This window comes from Sitophilus oryzae, unplaced genomic scaffold, assembly GCF_002938485.1.
Source record: "Sitophilus oryzae breed Bouriz unplaced genomic scaffold, Soryzae_2.0 scaffold_1318_pilon_pilon, whole genome shotgun sequence".
NCBI lineage: Eukaryota > Metazoa > Arthropoda > Insecta > Coleoptera > Curculionidae > Sitophilus > Sitophilus oryzae.
Genome location: NW_022145969.1, coordinates 157795 through 183382, shown reverse-complemented (window position 1 = coordinate 183382; position 25588 = coordinate 157795). Strand labels below are relative to the sequence as shown.

The 25588-nt window shown below is 33.6% G+C and overlaps 1 protein-coding gene across 6 annotated transcripts; it reads left to right on the top strand.

Moving 5' to 3' along the window:
- The first annotated feature begins 1467 nt into the window (after positions 1-1467).
- LOC115875028 lies at positions 1468-24759 on the top strand. Of its 6 annotated transcripts, XM_030890361.1 has the most exons (15): positions 10695-10978; positions 12023-12654; positions 12710-12917; positions 12980-14252; positions 14308-14536; positions 16831-19275; positions 19430-19592; positions 19649-19724; positions 19803-19955; positions 20132-20774; positions 20828-21019; positions 21073-21963; positions 22621-22770; positions 22874-22922; positions 23042-24759. In XM_030890361.1, the coding sequence occupies exons 1-14, from the start codon at positions 10947-10949 to the stop codon at positions 22897-22899; spliced, it is 7113 nt and encodes a 2370-aa protein (XP_030746221.1). In that variant the 5' UTR covers positions 10695-10946; the 3' UTR covers positions 22900-22922; positions 23042-24759. The 6 variants fall into 6 exon arrangements, with proteins under 6 accessions (XP_030746219.1, XP_030746220.1, XP_030746218.1 ...); XM_030890359.1 differs by lacking the exons at positions 10695-10978; positions 22874-22922 and adding an exon at positions 1468-1755; XM_030890360.1 differs by lacking the exons at positions 10695-10978; positions 22874-22922 and adding an exon at positions 6334-6470.
- Positions 24760-25588: the final 829 nt, after the last annotated feature.

The following is a 25588-nucleotide window of genomic DNA, read 5'->3' as shown; positions in this document are numbered from 1 at the left end:
CTTATATTAAAATACGATATTTAAATTCCACAGGATGTTAATATTCTATTCTCTATATAACTGTAAGTTTAATACACGTAAAATAAAGAAATTCAGGTAGTTAGTGTGAAATGTAAGCAAGTACTTCGACTAGCAGGTGACCGTGAACTTGATGAACACCCGGTGCATGTCTATAGGCACCCTTCATGTACCCTCTTTTGCTGTTTCCGGGTTTCTAAGTCCAGCTGGTCGTTCAGAAAGTTAATAAATAAAATATAACACCGAACAGACCATGTAGAGTATGTAAAAAAAACAAGAAAAAATACATCAGATTTTGTGAAAATTTCTAATTCCGTAGATTTGACTGATACTGTATACGGGGTAATTGTAGAAATCATAAAAATTGTCAGAATTCCCTTTAGGCTTTGTCAAAAATACATCCGAAAAATACAAAGAATACGTCAGATATACCGGGTACGTCTCAAAAGTGGCTTGACCCCTATAACATTTTTTATTTTTTCAGATAAAAAAACGGGATTTGGTTCAATTATTTTTGGTCACTTCCTGTTTTACCGGAAACGACTACAACTTTTGATTTTTAAATGGCACCCTCGGTATTTTTTTACTTTATTTGATAGAAAATGACATTCTAAATAGAATGACATATCATATGTCAACTTTTGACATTTTCGCATATGGTTAATTTGAAATTATAACATGCGGTTCATAACGAAAATTTGACTATGTGGTATCAAATTACTCATAAAAAAATGCTTTTTCCAAATATGCTAATGAGCCACCCTCGTTCCATTTGAAAAAATTGAGATATGATTAAAAATACGATTTGGGCATCTTTTAACCGGCAAGACACTAAACATATTAGACGATCAAATTTATTTTTCCAAAGTTCCTTGATTAAAAATTAGTATTTTTAACATAGCCATGGCACTCTAGATTGAAATTTAAAATACGATTTTTTATTAAGCGAGAATGGCAAAAGTTGACATATGATATGTCGTTCTATTCAGAAAGTCATTTTCTATCGAATAAAGTAAAAATATGCCGAGGCTGCCATTTAAAAATCAAAAGTTGTAGTCATTTCCGGTGAATCAGGAAGTGACCAAAAAGATTTGAACAGGTCAATCAATCCTAATTTATGTCATGTACTAACATACCAAATCTCGCTTTTTAGCTGAAAAAATAAAAAAAGTTATAGGGGTGAGCCACTTTTGAGATGCACCCAGTATTTGTATATTGTTTAAATAAAAATCTTGACACAAAACAATTTGTTAGTGGTATTGTATAAGGGAAATTTGGAGAAATCATGTCCCAAAAAAAAGACAATCGGTGTGTGTCTAGTTAGTGAAGAAAAAAATTGGCAGGCACGTAACCAAATCACACATTGTAAATGAACGTTACACGGCAAGTGCTTAGACTGTTAAGCAAGCGTGCTGCGTAGAGGGGGCAACAGCGGAATGCCTACCTGTTCACCACACCATAGCCCCTCCACTGTTATGGTCGCCTTGCTTCTTACGTTGTTCTTGCTTTATCTTCATCCGCGCCAAACCAACTAAATCTTAACTGTTTTCGTCCAACAAAAATGCATTGTGAATCGTATTCTTCGTCCTGTAACGAGAAAAAATCGACAAAGGACTCGTCCTAGTGTCTTCGGCTTAACACCAGCAAATATGTTCGATGTGGTATCATTGTTGTTGCCGAAGCTCGCCGTGGACCAAAGTTGAAGCTGCTTGATCTGGGATAGAAACGCTCGCCAAGGTAATGTGTGGTACTTTACATATTTGTTACGCAAGAACCAAAAGTTTGAATAGTTTAAAGGGCACTGACATTAGGACGGTTTCAACGGGTTTTCGACGGCTTTTTTTTAAATTTAAACGCCACAGCTGTTCGAACGGTTGTCCCCTGGGTACGAGCGGTTTATTTTCAATTTCTACCTTTAATTTTAATTGCACAACATAAAATATTTAGTAAAACAAAAAATATGAGTTATTATTAATATTATATTTTTGCTACATCAGATATTTTAGTCAGTAACATTGACCCAAAAAAATCCCAAAATAATCGACCTCTTAATCAAAAAATGTTTTTGAAAAATATCTCATAATTACATGTTTTTGCGGTTCAAATTTCATAAAAATCATTATTGGGGACGGGAAATCCAAGATGACTCAAGAATTTTTAGCGAATAGCAAATATTGCTTTTGCAGACTCTATCCGCTGTACATAAAACAAACACAAAGTTGTTAAGTCCATAATAGAAGAATGTTCTAAAGTTATTAAATACCAAACACTACATGGGAAGGTCACTGATTGTTATTCACATAATAGGTATGTCGATTCAATACGATTTTTTTTTACAAAAGCAACAACTACAACTCTCCTCTATTAAGAGAAACAATACTCCTCTTTTGTAGTAGCTTATAAGCGAGAGTTGATTAACAAAGGCATTCAAATTGAATTTTGGTTTACTTTCTTTTCGGATATTTTAATTTACTATCATGTTTATATACCAACTTTAATAATAAACATTTTTAATTCTCTGAATAAGTTGTTATACTTCTTCGTGGTTTATTTTGAGTTCTCATTATTTCGAACCTTCTAAAACCATTTTTAACTTATAACATTCTCAGCCTCTTATTTTTATTATTTATAATTCTATTCTATAAAAATAATAATAATCTCATAAAGATATTTGCAGTGACTACGACATCGAAAATAAATCTATATAAAAATAAAGAACTAACAATATCTGAAAAGTTTCTTCTGTTACATTGTCATTAAAGAACAGTTAGTTTAAAGATCTATACGTTATTTGCATGTTATGTTGTCATTTAAAATCATTAACTAGGTAATTTCAAGTGACTCATAACGCTCAGTGTAATACTTTCACTATTGAAGATGCCCTTAAGCGTTTTTAGAAAACATGCTTCGATTGTCATGTTGAAATTGATACGAGAAAAATAACAAATTGGGAACATCCCACCCAAGGCTTAATATAAATAGAAATTGGTTCAATATGGGCTCAAATATTCGACAAACAAATCATAGAAAAAACGCTTTGTAATAGAAAAAAGTAGAAAATTTGCTATTTTTGGCTAATTTTTATCCGTTTTTCAGGGTCTTAAAAAAGTAATAAATCCGGTCATAAAATTTTGAAAATTACTTCGTTTGTAGAAAATTTTATGTACTTTCAGAAAATATAAAGATATTAGGCTTACATGCTTTGGTTTTGTTAGAAAATTGATCTTTTGAACCCCTGTAAAAATATGCCTACATAAAAGGCCGTAAACCAAAGGCCACAATGGCCTATATTTTCGTGTTCTGCGGATTCTAATTAGTAAATAACAGTATTTTTATCAAAATCGGTTTTCATGTATGGAAAAAAGTCGAAAAATCGTGGTAAAAAAATCTAAAATCGTACTTTTAGAAAAGCATGGCTTACATGCTTTGGTTTTGTTGAAAACATTAATTTTTTGAACCCTTATTTTCATGAGACCATTCATAGTCAATTTTCAAAATTGACCATTTTTGGCGATTTTTTACCCGTTTTAGAAAAGTAGTAATAAAATTACAATACGTTGAAAATACCAGGGTATATAGAAAATATTATGCACTTTTAGAAAATATAAAAATATTAAGATTGGAGTACTTAAATTGGTTTTATGGACCCATGTCTGTGAGCGATTTTTGATGAATATTTTTTTTATTAATACTGATCTAATACCAAATAATTTGTATTCCCTATAAGTACTTTCTAGAGAAACAAAAAAGCTCCACGCCTGAATTTAAAAACCATCCAAGCATTTAATTTCCTTTCTTGGTATTTTCAGGCCAAACCCAACAAGACCAAACAGTGATTAAAGGTTCATGTTTCATTTTCATAAGAACTTCACAACAAATTAAAAAATACTTTTGATGTTTTCTAAGTAACACAGGTCAAATATCTCTGCTATAGAAATCAAGTTTAAACTGTGATATAATAATATATTCTGAATAGCTTCCTAAAGAAAAACAACTTACTGATGACAATATTTACTTTCGAGTCTATGAACAACATTTTCATGTCAGTTTAATCAAACTCTTTGTTGATTTAACTGAAGACAAAGACCCAGGTAATTCCAATTCTAAACAACTATAGTCTATTGTCACCTATTGTCTTTATTTTATATTTTGAAACGACAGAGCCAAAACAATGGCACCTAAAATTTGAATTCGTGATAAATACTATTGTCGCGTATGTGTTAATTACAGCTAAAATATACAGAGTATGTCAATAGCTTTAAATTGCCATTCCTGTTATCACAAATAATAGTCATCATATGAATGTAATTAATGCTTCTTTTAGAGGCAAATTTAATAATAAAAAGACAAGTTAACGACATAATGGAGGCATTAAGCTTAATGTGCCATGAGAAAAGACAACTCATTATACTTCTTTAAATCTTTGCTTATATAAGTATGAACGCTACAACTACAATAAAGTAAAATTTAATTATTCAACTTTGTGTAGATTTGTCACGCAGAATATACAGGGTGTCCCAGGCTGGGCGTGCATTTGAAGTTTTTAGAGAACTACAATATCTAAATCGGAAGTTTTTCGCAATCATTGTTTCACAACGTGATTTATCGATTAAAAATATTTTCAATATGGCGGCAAAAAATTTAAAATTTATGCCTAGAATAATAAAATTAAACCTTATATACATTTTATAAAATATTTTTGGAGAGTATATAAAATTAATTTTTCAGAAGACTGAATCTTCGTAAAGTCTGAATTTTACATCAAAACATAATTCTCTGAACAAACCCGTCTAATATACATTTTGATGTCACTGAACTAGAAGTAATAATATTAAACGCAAATCGTACAAGTAGAAGGCAACAGCAAATTACCTGTCAGTCACATGTCAACAGGCAAAAGATATTTGTATACACGAAGGATCTGCGCATAACAGATATATTCTATTTTAACGTACTGACATTAGATATTCGACATATTTCTTTGAAGGAAGAAACAAAAACAAATGTATATTAACTAATTTTATTTATTCTAATTTAAATTTTAATTTAATATTTTTTTAATTTTATTTAATTTTTTCCACATTTTCAAAGACCGTAGAAACATAGTAAACATAGCTATAAAATTATAAAAATTAGAGATTTTGTAGAAAATTTTATGTAGATTCAGAATATATACATCCTTGAAGGCTTAGATACCTTGGCTTTGTAAGAAAATTAGTTTTGTGGACCCTTGTTTTTCAGCTATTTTTTCATGAATGTTAAAACATCCCCTACGTCCATTACTGTTCTCGTAAGACAACAATGGCCTATATTTTCTTATTCTACACCTTTTAGTTAGTAAGTAACAGCAGTCTTGGCATAATCGGTGACATGGCGAAAATTGCTAATTTTCATGACGAAAATGGAAAAAAACGAAAAATTTTTGCCCTATTTTTGAACATTTTCAAAACACTCAGAAAAATAGTAAACAGAGTGATAAAATTATGAAAATTTCCAGATTTGTAAGAAATTTTATGCAGATTCAGAATATATAATAAATATAATAATAAACACCCTTAAAGACCTAGCTGCCTTAGTTTTGTGAGAAAATACATTTTTTGAGCCCTTGATTTTAAGTTAATTTTGATGATAGTTAAATCTTCCTCTACATCCAATGCAGTTCTTGTAAGACTACAATGGCCTATATTTTCTTTTCTACACCTTTTTATTAGTAAAAAACAGCAGTTTTATCAAAATGGGTGACATGACTAAAATCGCCAATTTTCACTACTTTTTTAACTAGTTTTCAGGCTCTCAGAAGAAGAGTAAACCTATATAGACAAAAAAATTTCAAACTTTCAGGGTTTGTAGTAAATTTTATGTACTTTATGTAGAAAAACATTAAGACTTAAAGAACTATAGTTTTGTGATAAAATAGATTTTCTGAGCCCTTTTTTTGAGCGATTTTTGAAGATGGTTAAAACTTTGCCTACATTTAATACCGACTCTTAAGGCCACAATAGCCTATATTTTCATATTCTACGTCCTTCAATTAAGAAAATACTCAAACAGCACGTAACAGTAATAAAATACCATTGTTTAAAGTTAGACATATAGTAATTACAACTTTTCCTCTTTTATTTACACGTATTATAGTCGATATTTTTCAAAACTATAAGTTTTCTCGAGAATTTAACGTGCCTGCAACTACCTCTCAGTTGAAAAGCAAACCACTTAACAACAATATCAATATTATATCAATCAAATGCATTTATTGATAAACCTTCATGTTTGATTTAAAGATTAAGTCTGCGATTAAGTCGTAAAAAAGCACACGAAACGTAAAAATAATTTCAGTGTTAGCCAAGATTTCATTTGGCGGTTAACGTTCGGTTTTTTTCTCAGTGATTATTTTGGTGCGCGCAAAAATCTGAACAAGTATTTATAGATTTTTTCGCAGCATTTAATTGCAGGCAAGTATAACGCTATGTGCATATTTTCGCAGACAGTAGATATTTTCTCTTAGTAGGTATTTTCTATTTTCTTAAACTCACTAGAGGTTTTTTAAATTTGGAAATTTGGCTATTCTTGGTTGATTTTTCCCACGTTTTCAAAGCTTTTGGAAAAGTAGTAAACCCGGTCATAAAATTTAGAAAATTTCAGTGTATGTACGTAATTTTATATACTTTTAAAAAATATAAAAATATTAGGGCTTACATGTTTTGGTTTTGTTAGAAAATTGATTTTTTCAAACCCTTGTTTTTGAGAAAATTTTTTGATATAGGTTAAAACTATGCCTACATCAAGGACCGCAATCCAAAGGCCACAACGGCATATATTTTCGTATTCTGCGCCATCTAATTAGTAAATAACAGTACTTTTATCAAAATCGGTGGAATGACCAAAATCGCCAATTTTCATGACTATATGTCTGGAAAAAAAGTCGAAAAATTGACCATTTTTAGCTATTTTTTACGCGTTTTTGAGGCTGTTAGAAAAGTAGTAAACCTGGTCATAAAATTTTGAAAATTACAGTGTTTGTAGGAAATTTTATGTACTTTTAGAAAATATAAAAATATTAGGGATTACTTGCTTTGGTTTTGTCAGAAAATTGATTTTTTGAAGCCTTTCGAGAGAATTTTAATATAAGTTAAAATTATGCCTACATCAAGGACCGCAATCCAAAGGCCACAACGGCATATATTTTCGTATTCTACGCCATCTAATTAGTAAATAACAGTACTTTTATCAAAATCGGTGGAATGACCAAAATCGCCAATTTTCATGACTATATGTCTGGAAAAAAAGTCGAAAAATTTACCATTTTTAGCTATTTTTTACGCGTTTTTACGCGATGATGGATAAAACTGGCCCTACATCAAGGGCCGTAAACGCAACGCCAGAATGGCCTGTATTTTTGTGCTCTACGCCTTCTAATTAGTAAATGACAATAGTTTAATCAAAATCGGTGACATGACCAAAATCGCTAATTTTCATGACTAGGTATATGTCTGGAAAAATGTCGAAAAATTGCCAATTTTTGGCTAATTTCTACCCATTTTCGAGGTCCTTAGAAAAGTAGTAAACCTGGTCATAAAATTTTGAAAATTACAGTGTTTGTAGGAAATTTTATGTACTTTTAGAAAATATAAAAGAAAAAATATTAGGGATTACGTGCTTTGGTTTTGTCAGAAAATTGATTTTTTGAAGCCTTTCGAGAGAATTTTAATATAAGTTAAAATTATGCCTACATCAAGCACCGTAATCCAAAGGCCAGAATGGCCTAAATTTTCGTATTCTACGCCATCTAATTAGTAAATAACTGTACTTTTATCAAAATCGGTGGCATGACCAAAATCGCCAATTGTCATGAGTATATGTATGGAAAAAAGTCGATTTGACCATTAATTAGCTAAAAATTTTTTAGCTATTTTTTTTACGTTTTTTAGACTCCTAGAAAAGTAGTAAACCCGGTCATAAAATTTTGAACATTACAGCGTTGGTAGGAAATTTTATGTATTTTTAGAAAATATAAAAGTATGAGAGCTGAGATGCTTTGGTTTTGTTAGAAAACTGATTTTTTTGAACCCTTAATTTTAAGCAAATTTTGAGTATGGTTAAAACTCTGCCTACATCTAATACCGTACTTCTAAGGCTACAATAGCCTACATTTTCGTGTTATATGCCTTTTATTGAGTAGAATTATCTGGTCTTGAAAAAATAAAAAAATAAATTTTTGTGGTTTCTCTCTCTTAAGCCGTCTTTTTCTGCAGAATATGTAACACTGGCTGGTCGAAAAAGAGGGTCATTTGTTGCATGCACCTTCCAAGAAGGCAAAACGTCCCTATTTCGCTGAACTGCATCTCCTCGGCCTAATAAATACCCATTCAAGCGTAAGAACTAGAGAAATATACGGTGGAAATATATCGTCGATATTCCCAGGCTAGGGGGTGACGACGAGAACCTTTCCGTCTCTTTCTATCCTAGGCGAAGAGATTTCCTTGACCCCTTTTGCAGTGAGACACAATTTGTACCCATTAGTCCGGACAATATGGACATTGCCCTTTAAAAAGGTCATATCAATCATAGTATATCTCGGTGACTTATAACGAAAATAGTCAATTTTCGTGACTAAAACTGCGTAAAAATGGAAAAATTTATCATTTTTGGTTATTTCAAAACTACTAAAGACTCTGATTTTCAGACTTTTTTCACTGTCTCTATTATTTTTCTATTAGTCTTGAAAAACACCCAAATATAGTCAATTTAAAGGCAATTTTGAACTGAGTGTCGCGTTGTGTTGTGACAATTTCAAATAAAATTGTCGAAAAAGTGTTAATGCGTAATTTCCGGATTTTCAACTTTCCCGGATATTCAGGTCTCGCGAAACAACCTTTTATAGCTTCACAGCTTTTCACACCGATTTGATCAAAAGTAAAAATGGAATAAGAATAATAAGTGAGTAAACAAAGTGTCCATTGCGTAATCAAAAAATTAAATAGGCATATACTATGAGAGGATAAAATATAACTTGTGCAATGTTAATGGTATACTTTTTTTAATCAACTAGTACTTAAATTTTTTATGATCATCTAAAATTATAATTATGTACCTTTAAAAAAATTCGTTATAGCATAAAAATAGGTAGTAGGGACATAGCCCCAGCTATGTCCCTACTACCAAAACCGGTGCGTAAAACTATGCTCGCTATCGTAGTTGAACTCTTCTATAAAGTTTTATTAGAATTGATAATTGAATAATAAATTAAAATACATGTTAGACCTTCTGAAAATATCAAAATATTTAGTTTTTTATTTTTATTTTTAGAATTTTCACAAAATATACTTCCTAACACTTTTAGAATTATTAAATAATATTTTTTTTCGTATACTTGCTATTTAAACCGGTGTATTCGTATATGCCGGTTGTTTACGATATTCTCCGATGGTGGCAGCACCGGCGGATAATACACCAAACCTATAGGCCTATCTGGCTTTACCAGTATAGTATTAGGTGAAGATGGGATTAAACTGCCAAAAAAAGTCAAAAACAAGGATTGAAAAAATCCATATTCCTACACAGTCCAAGTTATTTAAGCCCTAATAATATTATAGTTTTGAAAATATGTAAAATATGGTCAATTTTTCGATTTTTAGTAGTCCTGAAAATTGTTGGTTTTGATCAAGTCGCTGCTTTTGATAAAAAAAAATCAAAAATTCCCCAAATCTTAACTTAAATTAAAATAGAACGATAAAGTTTCAGATAAAAAAGCCCCACCTAAGATTAAAGATAATCTTGTCACCAAATCAATCACGAAAGATAATTAATTTATAAAAATATACTATAAAACATAAGCACCCGATGAAGATAAAAATAGCCGAATTCATTTTCTAAAGCATGAGACTATAAAAGCAATAAAAGACTCTTGAACTGGTCTAAAGACCTTTCGTTTTACTTAAAAATACAATAGGGTAAAATTATGGCCTGTTCATACTTCCGGTATTATTTTTAAAGCCGGCGCCACATGAGGTGAGGAACGTTGATCTCAGCTATGGAAAAAAGTTTAAGTTTAATTTTTTTTTTAGTTTTCAAGATAATCATAGAAAAACAGAGAATTTATGTAGGAAATATTACGTAGATTTTGAATTTTTGAATAAAACTTCTTTACTCGCGCTGGACGTAAAAATTCAAGGCCGTGACACACGAGCCAGCAAGACGACACGCGAGACGAAAAGTGGTAAGGACGCGTGCTGGGAGTAAAAATTCACGAACTAGCGAGACACAGCCTAAGTCTTAGAAATACGTACACGTAAAAAACTATTTTTTACACATAAAAAAACTATTTGTTACACGTAAAAAACTATTTTTTTATAATTTATTGCTTTTTCAACATTAAAAACTACCCTGTTCTAAACATATCCTTCAAATCATTCAATTTAATAGCTGTTTTTTATTAGTAGTAGATTAATTTTTTTTCAATTTTCTACTCGATCTGATCTTGTAAGACTTCTTATATGTGTATATGCATATAAAAGGATTATGTGTTTTTAATATCCAAGCCAGTAGGATAGCGTATCGATTCCCACGATGCATCTGTGCATGGAATTGGGGTAACATATTCCACGATTCCATCCAAAATCGACTGGACTAAAAATGGCGCTGGCGCGTTACTCCCGGCAATGTGTATCAAGATTTTAGTTTCCCCCATCCTCGTATCGAAACACTGTTATTCTTCCGCGTTATCCTTGAATAAAAAAACCGGAAACTGATCCACGTTCAAAACTACCCTTTCCAGAACTCAATCAACGCTTTTTACCTCCGGGAACGGTGATTAAAAACCGGCAAATGACAGGGTCGCCTTAAAAATGCAGTGCGGCATATACCATCCCCTAAAAATTTAACCGGATACGAGTTTTTCTATAATCCAGAGGAAGCAAATAGTAGAAATCATGTTTTCGTGTTTGTGGCAGCTTTGGGAATGGTAAATGCATGTTTTTAGAACTTATTTGTCTAAATTAAACTTGAATCTTTAATAAAATAGTATTCATATCTAGAAAATTGAATTCAAATAGATTCTTATATATTAATAGTAGGTAATTAACTTCGGCTTGTAACATTGTATTTAGTTTCCAGTAATAGAAGCAATTTGTAGTCTTTTGCATGTATCGGGGTCTTTAAGATAAGAAAACAGTTAAAGAAAGTATTAGGTAGCGTTGCGAAAAAAACTAGTTCCTATTGTGTTAATTTTGCTTCATCAAATCTGAATTTCACGAATCGACTGTTTCATAATTTAGAAATAGAAGTAAACGATATTGATGTTGAAGTGTTTCAAAGTATTATAATATTGAAGAGTTTGAACAGTATTTACTTAGATTCTCTGTTTGAAATTTTTCACATTCAATTTTTATATATTACTGCTGGTTTCAAGTTGTATTCAAGCAAATGACTTGAAAAAAAACTGCTTAAAACCTTTTTATTTGCCCTTATCCACGTTCTTAGAGCTCTATTATGACCTAGATGGAATTTTTAATCAAGTAGGGTTGACTTAAAAGATACTTCAATATCTCTCCAGTTATTTCCCATTCTAATAACTTTTTGTTTAAAACAGCAAAAATTTAAAATAATATATATAAAATGCTATAGAGTTTTAATGAATTAACAACTCTATTTTTTTCTAAAAGTTACTAAGTAATAAGACTATACAGGGTTAGTCATAAATAAGTGCAAATATTTTAGGGGTAGTATATTTCGACTCCAGAATTCTTTGAAGAAATGTTTGGAAACTTTTTTAGTTTTTAGTTAAAAACCACAATTTATAATATGGCAACATAGATAGTAGATTAAACTTACAAGAAAGAAAACCCAGAAACTCAAAATTTTACCAAAATATATTTTTTTTTAATTTTGAAAGCAAAATAACTCAGTTATTTTGAACTTATATGAAAAACGGTAATGAGAAGATATGTTTCGAGATCTAGAATGTATAGTAATGTAGAGAAATATTAAATAAACTTTCATTTCTTAGGATTGATCCTGCTAAGATGGATAAAAGCATGAAACCCCAAAGTTTTGATAACTCTGCGTCCCATAATCAAAACATCCTTAACCACGAGCCAGGATCTCAGCAGCAAGTCCATCAGCACAAAATTGGCCCGCATTACTATCCCTTAATACATCAACATCTTCAAATCAAGAACCATCCACATCCGGCGCAGTCCCCTCTGTTGTTGAACATAAACAATCAACAGATGATTCACACTACGGCTCATCGGCATTTTCAGCATTATCCTCAATACGGCGTCAACGTGAACTCCAACGACTACGCTCATCAACACATGCCTAAAATTAATCAAGCAACGATACCACAGAATCAACAACAGAATAACGTCGAAATATCCACGGTGCAACAGAATAATCATTCGGCTGAAGAATCGTTAAAGCAAGAACAAGCCAGAGAAGTTCAAACAAAAACACCAACTCCCAAGCCTAAAGCGAAAGAAAGTGAGAGAAAGCAACTTAGATCGCCCTCAGCTAGAAGACCTGCAAATGCTCCCGTAGCTATGCAAGGATGGTTGCATAAGCAAGGATCTGAAGGGTTCATGCTTTGGAAGAAGAGGTGGTTTGTGTTATCGGAATACTGCTTATTTTATTATAAAGGTAAAGTATTTTAATTTAATTAATGAAGCTTTAATTAAAACTTGTTTAATCGTAGGTGCCCAAGAAGAGAAATTGTTAGGATCTATTTTGCTTCCATCCTACAAAGTTTCTGTTTGTGGACCTGAAGATAAAGTAAACAGAAAATTTGCCTTTAAATGTGAACATGCTAATATGAGAACGTACATATTGGCAGCTGATTCGCAAGAGCTCATGATGCAGTGGGTGCATATATTAAATTTAGCCTGCAACCTTCAAAATAATATGTAAGTGCCTATAAAACCCGCGAATGTTTTTATAAAATCAGCGATCCTTACTTTAATTGCAGAGAATTATCTAGCGATCATCCAAGATCTCAACATATCGAATCAATTCCATCAAAAAGTCCAGTCAACCAAACATCCGTCTCTAGACCAAGTAATAGTCATATGCACATTCATAGTTCTAGCAACACAACTGATTTGAGCAACTCTAGTCAACAGGAACTAAATCAGTACAATCAACCACTTTATGCAAATGCACCTCCTAAACCCCGAAGGCTAACAGACGGGTACTGCTCTCCTGGTCTTGAAGCCCTCGAAAGGTACGCTAATTACCATCCTGGGCCTAGTAGTGCCGCTAAAAGTCCGTCGAGCGCCTACAGACGGCAAATCGAGCACCCTGATCGTATAGGAATGCAAATATACGGCGAAAGAATGCTTCTAGGTCCTCAAAATATCGATCGAAGAACACCAGACACGTACGGAAGATCCAACTTAACAAAATACAAAAACCCTTCCGATTATGAAGACATATATGCCGAGCAAAGTGCATATAAAAGACCACTGAGCCCTGTAGCTTCGGATAACTTGATAAAAAAAGGATATCCAAGTGTAAACTTAGGATACCCCATTAAGGGATACGCCCCACCCTCTATAGAAATCCTTCGAGCTCAATATCCAGAGTCAATTCCGATGAGGAAGCCTCCAGCTCAAGCCATTTCCAGGCCTCACAGTGCCGATTTTCTAGAATATAAACCAAATAAGTTAGAACCAAATCCGTCCGCCACATCAGTGTCTCAACAGGCTAGGCCTAAATCAAGTCTGGACATCAACATGTGCTCAAAAGACTGCGACGTTGCTCCTAGATCGAACTTTATAAATCCTGGAAACAGGAGTAGGGACAACGACTATTTCTATTCTCAAGAACGATATGCGGAGAAAATGCGAAAAAGTGCTCAATATCTCCAAAAAATGCCACTAAAATACCAACCGGTAGATCCAACTCACCGAAAGCACAGAGAGCGATACGACTTGGATTTTTCAAATAGCTATGGATACAATTATCCTTTTAAAGAACCTGTAGAAGCTGGAGTAAATGCTCAGCCTGTTCGTAGTAGAAGTGCTCTCAGCGAAGGTTCTCTCCTTTGTGCTCAAGACATTGAAAATGAGAGCTTAAACCGAGAAGGCCCGATGACTCACGAACAACATTTAGGACATAACGTTAAAACAACGTTGAACCACGATCAATTTATTCGTTCGGCAAGTGCAAGATTGTCCCAAAACAACAGAGATGATCAAATTTTAGATGAAAGCGTCACTCGTATGGAAGGTGAACGTAAGGTAAGAGTAAATATTCTATATAAATAATTATTTTTAACTCAAGAATATAATTTAGAGAGAGGAATCCATGAAGCGATTACTTGAATGGAAACAAAGGATGCTACAATCTCCATTAAACCGAAAAGCACAGGCTCAAACTTACAAAGGTTACGGTATGGGAAAAGAAAATATTTATAGCTATCAAAATTATGTGCTTGACCGGAAACAGAAAAAATCAGTTTTGCCCAACAAAACATCGATGCATAATTTAGTTCAATACAATAGTTATTCTTCCGATGATGAAGGTAAGTTTGTTTGTGTCTTACTTTCATATAGTCTAAGATCCAGCTGCAGGATTATTACGCTCATCATATTATTAATCAAAACCTAATTTTTACGTATATTTGTCAATAGGAGAATACAGTTTTAACAGGGTACCAATCAAAAAGTTGTCGCAAATAGGGGTTGCCAGGGTTCAAAGTTTTTTCTACTACTTTATATGGGTCCGGCAACAATGCGTCGGGCATCTGTAGCTCCTATAATAAAAAACTGAGGAATTTTGGATAAATGCAAACCTAAAGTATGTATTAGAATGTGTTTCAGGAAAATATTTTAGCTTCTACAGGGTGACTCAAAAAAGTGTGAGTGGATGATTTTTTTTTAAATGGGGCACTATGTATGTTAGTGTATTTTTTGGCTTCCTTTCTGATCACTTTACATAATTACAGATATTATTAAATATGTTTTGATAGTTTCAAAAATGTTAATAAATAAATAAAAAATATATTTTTTCAGCCTTTTAAAACAAAAATGTTAAAAATACAAGAAATTTACTGAAATCAAAACTATAGTAGGTATTTACTATAGTGGGTCTGTACTTACTTTGCTATAAATATCGTAATTTTAAACCATACAGGGTGTTCAAAATTCTATGCCATACTTTTTTAGAATTTAGAATGAGTGGGAGGGGGGTTAATCACTTCGACCTTACAGATCCATTGTGTCCCCCTTTCTTGAATCATAACTCATCATACAGTCCCAGGGCTTTGACAAAAGCCAGTATCTGGGACGGTTTTATAGAGGGTAGTTCTCCATCTCCAATATCAGTCGTACCAAAATTCATGGCACGAATGGTTGTCGTCTCGGCGCACTCAGTGATGAGAGGTGTACTGGTGTTTCACCATCTTCCCCACAGAATCTGCATTCGCCGTTTCTTCTTAGTTTCAATCTACTGAGGTGTTCATTGAGGAGACAGTGTCCTGTTAAAAACCCCGTGACAATCTGAAGATTGTTCTTACTCAGACCCAGGAAGATCTCCTCAGAAACTTCTTCGAGTGTCCTAGACCATTGCAAGATTTCCATTCCAGGTTGCGGATGGAATCTTCCAAGTTCTTGAGTTCCGCCTTGAGTTGGTTACCACTTGGAAAGCAGAACGGTTCTGGTCCAGTTAGTGGAGTGTTCGCTCCTTTCCTAGCTAGATTATTTGCTTTTTCATTGCCTTCTATCCCTTGGTGAGCAGGCACCCAGTGTAGGAGGACTTTGTTTTCTTTGCCTAATTTATTCAGCTTCTCAATGCATTCTTTGAGCAATTTCGAATTGATTGATACTGAGTTGATCGCCTTTAACGCTGCTTGACTATCAGATAAGATGGCTTTTCTTGTTTCCGATAGTTCCTATCTAAGATAAGTTGTACGCATCTCTCGATAGCGTAGATTTCTGCCTGTAGGATACTAGGGTAAGTGCCCATTGGTTCGGAGTAATTAGCTCTCGGCCCAAACACTCCGATCCCTGTTCCCGTATTGGTTTTGGAAGCATCAGTATACCAAGTTATGGTTGGTCTTTTTAACTGCTGGGCAAGCGTTTCGCTCTTCCAATCCTTCTTATTGCTCAATACTACATTGACATGTTTGTCAAAGTTGTACGTTCTTGGCATATCGTCCACTGGGAGTTGCAGAAGTGGTATTTCCTTTTTGAGGGTGTTCCAAGCCCCTGATCTGACAATTCTCCCAGTACTAATTCCGTTAGTGACCATTCTAATCATTGTCGCATTGGCATAATCATACTTTTTAAAATATAAAAAAAATTGGACACCCTAGAGTTGGAGAATTAAAAAATGAAAATTTTTTTTATTTAAAGCATTTTAGAATTTTAGCGGTACATACCTTAGGTTTGAACTTATTCGATGTCCGACGCATTGTTGCCGGACCCGTATAAAGTAGTAGGAAAAACTTGGCAACACCTATTTACGGCAACTTTTTGACTGGCAGCCTGTTAAAAATGTATTCCTCTATTCATAAATATACATAAAAAACAGATTTTGATAAAAATATGATGAACGTAATAATCCTGCAGAAGATCCTGTGCTAATAGATAATATCCTGGCTATTATGTTTATACAAATACATTATAAACTTGATTAGATTAGTTTTTGGTACATGGTGTCGGTTCTTTGGGGGTAGTCTATATAGGTCCTTCCTGCCTGAATGAGTCTTATTTATCTGTGACTAACACCTTAACTTCCGTAACTAATACTAACAGATTAATCAAAGCTCTAATGGCAATGGACACTTATCTTGATGTAAATTTTTTATGGGTTCAGACAATAGGGAGAGAACAAGCAAGACAAGTATGCACTCACAGGCAGGACTGACCGTGGACACATTTCCGAATAACTCTGATTCACTTGCATATGCACCATTCACTTCTACCACTACTCTAAAGCTTACTGAGGAGCCTGTCGCATCTACAAATAATTTAACTGACGTTTCATCTAAGGAACATCCAGAAGAGGTCCCTTGCAATAGCCAAGCATCCATTTCCAGTGAAGTTAGTGATAATACCCTTATAGCTGATATCAAATCAAACGGTGCACTAGTTAAAGCAATTCTTTCTGAATTCCAAAGTCCGTCAATAAAAGAATCTTTAGTTCAAGAAGGAAATTATATGCCAATGTCCCCGAAGAAAAGTATTTTGCAATCCAAAAGTGACACGAATAGTGATGTAAGTGTCAATTTTAATGACGCCGATGAAAATCATTATGTAGAAATGACTCGTACAGTAGACAGTTTATTAATGGAATCATCTAACGATTTTGATCCAAACGATCAGCAACAATATGAAATGGTGTGTTTTGGTGAAAACAAAGTTGAGCCAGTTTACATGGAAGTGCCAGGAATGAAAACCCAAAGAACTAGTAAGAAAAACGATGAATTGCCTGATATACTAAAATCACCTGCAAGCCATCAAAGTAAAGACAGCAAATCTGATAGCTCAGATGCGGATGATGAAGCGTCGAAGGATTTAGAATGTTTAGAAAGTCCATCTCAACCTCGATTTAGTCTCTCCGATACATTTAGACCAGCATCTTATTACCTAGGAGTCAGTAAGACTATAACAGAATTTCAAGACAGCTCAGACAGTGAGCTGGTGTCTCCTCCTCCGATTCCAACAAGCTCTCCTCCATTAGACGATGATTACTTTGTGCCTACTTTACGTGCCAAGAAAGAATCTTCGTTAGAGAATAGAAACTCAGATCAATATTTTAACAGCAACAACAGAAACCGAAAAATAAGAGATGGAAAAGACCATTTAGAAGCTAGTAATTTGAGTTTTCTATCACTTAAAGATCCAGACACTTCATCAAGTTACAGAAATTCCGAACAAAATACTAGTATTAACAGATTATTTTCAAACAATGATAAAATGTCAGATTTATCAATGGAAAATAGAAGAAGACCAGTATCTGATGACTTTAGTACACCTACTGAATATGGTAAAATTGAGGATATAAGAGCTGTTAAGTCTTATTTCGAAGGTTTGCAATTAGATGAACAGCAAGCTAATGAACCAAAGGTCACCGACAGTCCTGCGTATGAAAATTTTATCATTAGTAAAAATATGACTTTTCAAGAATCGACAGATAGAGACACTCCTGTTGACAAAACAGTAAAGCAACAATTTGTTTCATCCAGTCCTATAGCAGAAGCTCGTTCTAACTGCTGTCCAGAAATCTGCTCGGCTTCTGTAGAAGTTAACAGCTTTATAGGAAATTCTAACAGATCTACCCCAGTCGTAAGCACATTGGAGTTATCTGGTAGCCAAATTGATATTCCTCAAATTGTTCCGTACTACTATTCCGATCTATCTGGAAATATATCAAGTTTAGAGACAACTTCGACGTTAAACAATCAAAGAGAGAGTACAAACGGCAGCAAAAAGGATATTACACATATTATAAACCCCATAAAATGCAATACACAAGACAGATCATCACCTATAGAAGACACTACTAATAAATTAGCTGCTGAAGCTAGATCTGTGTCCGTGGATTTTCTAAACCTAACTGATAAAACTGATAATATTGACAAAAAGAACATTTATGAATCGGATACATTAAAACGGCAAAAAGTAAATGATACTCAGAGCCTTGACATTCATCCAGAATCGCGCAATTTCTACGTGTACAGAAAAACAGATAAATTTGATGAAATGGACTTGAGAACAGAAAGGTATGTTAGGAAATCATATTCTCTAGAAGGGCTATTGGAAAATGTCCTTAACGAAAACATAGCTGGTGAAACTAACCCAAGGGATAGAGGTGCTCTGGCAGGTGACAATACGGCGTCAGAAGGAAGTTATTTGTGGGAAGAAGATTCAATCTGGAGGGAACAGCTGAGATTTGTTAGTCAGAGACATACGAAGTCGATGGATGACTTAGACAGTATTGAGGTGGATCAAGAAATATGTCAAAAGAAACCTCCCAGGGCCATAACGAGAGAAGTTACTTACGTGAACGATATTTTGTTCAAACCTAATGAGGCTGCTAACAAGAAACCTCCTAAAACTTCCAAAACAGAAATCAAAAAGAAAGGGAGTTTTCTAATCGACAGAGAAACGCTTAGGCAGTGGGATTTACTGTCGAGTGCACCGTCCGATGATCAGTTGTTAAAAATTGCAGGTGCGCAGGCACCTCAGAGTCACATGGTGGTAGATTTAGGTGAAGGTAGTAGTGATACTGGCGATAATGGAAACAACCCAGAAACAGGTATCATTTTTTCCTCATTGTATTTATTAATTTTAAAAAAATTGTACGATATTGTATATATCTGAAAATACTCTCATTTTTACATATTATGAAATAGTTTATTTCACCTTTTTAGGTGAGCCTACTTTAATTAATGTTTAGTTTCCTTTTGTAGCGTCAGGATCGATATCGATTAATCCTAGGGATAATACATTGCAAAGAGACACATTCCCAAGGGCGATAGCAAAAAGGAGTATTACTCCAAATATTCCGCCAAACCTCCAGGCCAGAAGTATTACAAATTTAGATAGACCCCCATATAAAAATGACAAGAACATGTAATACTTTTTTCTTTGTTTAAATATCTGAATACGTCAATTTTTTATTTTTTTAGTCCTGGTTATCCAACATGGTCAAACCATCCCCAATATCTATACGAGCAAGAACAGGACTTCAAAGCCTCGCAGAATGTAAGTAAGAAAAAATCATTTTCATTGCCACTTCTTTATACGACATTGAAATAAATCTGCTTGAACCCTGATTTTAAGGACCTAACTAAAACCAAAATAAATGTGTCTGCGGGAGAGCTTCTTGGCAGGACTCACGAAGAATTAGTTTTACTTTTGATCCAGCTGCGTCGACAACAATCCCAAACATTTCAGGCAATCGAAAATTGTTACGACGAGATTGAAATTTTACAGGTTTGAGATCATCACAGATTTAGCAGCACTAACTGATTTTCCCTTCGTTTATTTTTCATTAACAGTCTCTCTGAAGTAACTGGGCAACGGTGTTTTAACAATTCGGCTTTTCTCTAACCAATCTGGGTATTCACTATGACTAAACATCTTAAAAAACGAATAATATATTTTTTTAGATAAACATTCTTAACATGGACCACATTCAAAGGATGGAAAATCTTCAAAAGCTCGAGCGTATTAAACAAAATCTTTTGGAGCTGGAAAAACAATACGAAAAAAGAAAACCCCTGGTAAATTTAGTTGATAACATGGTCAAACTTGGGTCGTTGTACCGAAATCCTAACGAAAGAAACGACATGACTCGACATATCCGCGAAAGACTCGAATTCAACCAACATATCCAAGAACGCCGGCTCTTAGCCGAAGAAAAAAGAGAATGGAACAGAATTGAACCTAGTCATATCCAACTACAAGAAAAAGTGCGGCAGTTATACCAGCTGGATGGTTTAATTCAAGAAGAATCGAGAAATCTTCACAATCTTCAACGTGATAAAGAAGATATTGAACGAGCTCTTAGCGGGCTACGAAACAGACTCATAAGAGGCTTGAACAATCCTGAAGAAATAGAACAAGCGCGCAGGCAGCAATTTATTTTAGAAAATGAATTGAGTAGGGTTCACCTGATGCTGGCTCAAAATTCAAAGAAACTTGAAGAAACAGTAGCGGGCAACGCCAGATTAGAACAAGAGCTTTTGGTGCTAAAGCAGAAACTGCAAAGTTCCAGACATCAAAGATGCTCACCTCAGTTCTCCAATGCCGGTAAGATTCGGAATTAAAAAAATATATTTTTGTAAATTATTCGCACATTTCAGGAGAAAGCCTTCCGTATTTATCAGACACCAGTCAAGTGTTGGAAACTGATTTAGAAAAAGTCCAAAAGAAAATTGGAGATTTGCAAAAACAACGAGAAGAACTTAGTTTACAAGTTCGGCAACTGACTGACAAATCAACTGCAACGCATTCTCACCAGAATTTACACCTACATCACCATGAAAATCAATCTGGTAAGTTATTAAATCTGCTAATGGGGTTAAACCAATTTATTTTTCTTCGACAGGTAATAAAAAGAGACCTACATCGTTTTGGAGGGAAACCGACCTCGACTCTATGAACTTTATTGATCACGGTTACGAAAGTTTCTCATCCACAACACCTTTATATATAAATACCGATGTGAAATCGTTGGGAGGAAATGATTTCGCAGACAGAAACTTAAAAACAAGCGACTCGACCAGCGACGATACTGCTCTCTCATCAAACCAACTAGAAAAACAAGAAATAAAGACAGTTCGAATAGTAAAAAGAGAATCTGAACGCCGACAGAGAGACCGAGAAAAAACGTTCAACGGAAAATGCGATCCGCTAGTGGAAGAAGACGATTCCTCTCAAGGCTCTTCTATTCTCTTCAGGCCGACATCCTTGCCTCAAAAGCTACCCTTCGATCACCAGCACCATTCCCTGCCCACTAGATCAAGTAGGAACAAGCCCGCAGAACTGAGTCCTGTGTTTAAAAGCGAGGCTGCCCGTCAGATTATAACTGAGGTGTCAAAGAAGGAACCAACTGCTCAAGGGCAACGAAGGGCTGTGCCAAAGGAACGGCGGCGGCATCACACAGCCCCCCACGACAATCTGGTTTGTCTAGGAAACCTCGAAGGTCGTAGAGCAAGGGATGACTTGGATATTGAGCGAGCTCTGAGGCAAAGAATAGATGCTCCTGATATCGTTCGCTCGACGTTAAGTAATAAGGAGCTCAAGTACAATGAAGAAACTATTGATAATATTTTGAGTACTCCAAACAAAATTTTAATACCTGAACGTTACATTCCTGAGCAGCTACCACAACCCAGCGCGGAAGAACAAGAAAAACGAAAGAAAAAAGTGGAAAGCATTAAGAAGATGCTGTCTGATACAGCCATCATCAGCGCTCCTCCATCAACTAGTCATACAGGTAAATACATATTTTTTTAATGATGATTGTATCACAGTTTAAAGAATATAAAATATATCAGTTGACCCACTCTTCGCCCGTATCAAAATTCCTCCCGCCGCTCCCCGCCTGTCTTGTAGACTTGGGTCAGTCTACATCCGTTGCTCGACGTGTACACAGCGTTCCAAGTTTATTTTAGTTTTGTTTTCGGCCCGACGCATAGGGTGAACCAAAAATAGTGTTTTTGTTTTATAATGTACTTAACTAAAATCCGTTTTTTATTTCACATTTCAATTCATTTCGTATTTATATTTGTAAACAATGAGATATGTTATTAAATAATATTAAGAAGAAAGTAAATAAATATTGATCAATTATTAAAGACGCCTAAAACTGTTAATCAATAAAACTAGTACTGTATTTTTATTTTTCTACTTGCTGTATTAAAATTCCTTAGTATTTTTAGTTGATCCCTCGTATACGGCCAGCGTTCTGACTGATAAAATAGCACTTCCGGTGCACCCGGTAAACGTACAAATTTTTTGCCACCTCGAAGGGTCACTTCAAAGGCGGCCCTTTGAAGTCAAAATAACAATAGAATTCCTTAGAGTGGGTCAACTGATATATTTTATATTCTTTAAACTGTGATTGTATCATGTAAAATTGGGAACTCCACAGATGACAAAACAGCTGACAAAAAGGCTACCACCAGTACAAAGAGCGGATCGACGTCAAGCATTATGGAAGAGAAGAAACAAAGGGAGCATCTTCTCCAACTCAACCAAATTTTAGCAAAACAGGTCATGGAAATAAGCAAAGTTGTTGCAGGTAAATGGACAAGATATTAACTAATTGCAATAAACTTTTTGTTAGATTATTACAGCATGATGTGGCTTGTTCGTTTTTGATTTTGTTTTGTTTTCATTTATAGGAAGCACTGAAGCTGACAACAGTTGATTCATAACACAGTATTACATTAGGTGTGTTTTTATTTATTTATTTATTTATTTTTCTGCATGCACAGAATGCTTTAATATTTTTGGTCATCGTCCAGAATTAAACTTAGTATTTGTAAATACATATTATACGTAATTTTCAGTAAAGAATTTAGCTAAACTACAGTTGAATCCTCAGCCAATTAGCACTGAAGAAGAAGATTCTTCGCCAGTGACACCACTTCCATTATATCAGCAACGTGAAAATTACTACAGTTAGAAATTTTAGAAAAAATGCCATATATAACCAAAAATAAATGTTAAATCGTTACTTTTCTATTTATAATAGTCTATGTTCAATAATATAGAAGGCAATTATATTCAAATAGTAAGAAATTCATTATAAACTTGCCTTAAATATTTTAATGAATTCAGAAAAAAAGGTTGTTGATATTCTAATATAAATCTTTGTGTGGATTTATAGGAAAATAAATGTATAAACTTCTTTCAGGGTATTTTAAAAAAATTAGGCGTCTGATACTCATTTTTTCGAAAAATATAACTGAGGCGCCACAAGTTCACTGAACAATTCTAAATAAAATAAATGTAAGGCTGCTTTTTTATTTTTCAAGTACATTACTGTTAAACTCATATTATACATCGTAATGACTGAAATATATTACTGTTACGTGTACCTTTTATTGTAAAGTACAAAGTATTTATTGTATGTTAAAATTTATAATTTTATTGCTTTAAAACAAATCTAATTTACTGTTATTACTGTACGTATTTTTTTTTAATTTATTCGCTACAGCGCATAAGATTTTTCTTTTCGAAAAATGTGATATTAATTCATTTCTATTTTTTTACTATATTTCTGCTTTTCAAAGAAATAGCCGGTAAGCGAATAAGTTAAATGTCTTATTAGATAAGTTAATTTATTAAATTATACATAAACTAGAACTGACTCCTCGACAATAATTCAATTTTTTGATTAGTATATGATTCGCGTTTTAATTTTGTTGGATTCATACACCCTGAATTGTATTTTGATTAGTATTTCTGGCCTATGCCTTTGCCTAAATATTCAGCCAATTAAAAAAAACTTTGTTATAAATTGAGTACAGTATTTTGCTCACAGAAAACATGTGAACCTTTACAATATAAGCAATATACTCTTGTTAGTGACTAAAATCTAAAATGTCACATGTTGATGTTTCCTAATTTACAATAAAAAAACTATTTTTTTTTTGTTGAGGAATTATAATATTAAGGTATATGAATAATAAAAATCGAATTTAAAAGATATTTTGATGTTTTATAGTCTATAGTCGCTGGCAAATGTAAATGAATGGTCTAATTATAATAAAGTATCTCATTGGATAAAATTACGTAAACAATGTTTAAATGTAGCCAAAAAATGATTAATTAAAATTAGTATCCTGGATACCTTTGATAGTTTCAAAACACAGTTGGTTATTTTAAGATAAGGGAACGGTTTTTGGATATATACCAACTATTTTTCAAAACGATAGACCCAAATGCGTTTTATATTAAACGCATGATTTATTTTATTTCTCTCTGAATTAATTTTAGATCAAAAAGTATCTCGAGTGGGTTTTTATGTAACTAATCAACACAGGTAAACTTAAGGTAAACAACAACACACCTTAGTATGAACAAAATTAAATAAATAACCAAGTCATAATAGGTATAAAACCAACCAGTTTATTGTTAAAGTATGTATATATGTGTAAAATAATGAGAAAAAACGTATTTCTGTATATAAGTCTTGTATGTATAAATCAGATGCGGAAAATATGTACATAGTTTTGTAGACCAAAAAAATATCTTTTAAATAAACAGTTATTTGAATATCTAATTTGGTGTTTTATTCTTTTCCATTGAAATCACACAGAAAACGTTCGAATTGACAACATGGCTTAATACGTAACTGAAAAATATGTTTATATCTCAACTACGAAAGCAAAATTACTCGACATATAAATATAGAGTTATGATCCAAATAAACAACAAGCCATACAGTATGGGATACAATTAAAGTGATTCGTTGAGATAGCTTTGCTTACTTTATAGAGTAAAAAAACAGTTTAACATATAGTACAGTTTTAAATATTAAGTCAGTCTAACATTTGGGCGTCCATTCAGTACGAAATCCCCATCACTGGACTGTCCGAATACCGGACCACCAATAATTATCGTCTTAAGTTTAAATTCTGCCAAAGCAGTACGACGGGAGACGCGATATCTCCAAAGATGTTTACAACAACACTAGAAGAAATCTTCCGTCAACTGGACTAGACCAACAAACAGGGGTGGATGGGAAAGTGGAAACCGGCCCGGGAAAAACAGGCAACCGGCCCAAATCCACAAAAACAAACTGACCATAACGAAGAAACATATTTTATTTATTAATATATAAGTAAGGGTGTTTTTCGCTCGTGCGAAAAAGCTCTTTTGCCTCCGTTTTCGGATCAAAATTTTCGTAAAGACCAATATTGGGTTGGACATTTGAATTTTTACTACAAAATGGCTCAGTTTTACAGGGTTCTGCTGCTTTATTTCCATTATTGATAACGGTAATTTGATCTTGAATAGGTTACGATTTTGAGTCACGATTTTGAGAAACTTCCTGATACAAATACTCATGGACGTAATAAATACTGCACTACAGCGGGTATCAAATTGGA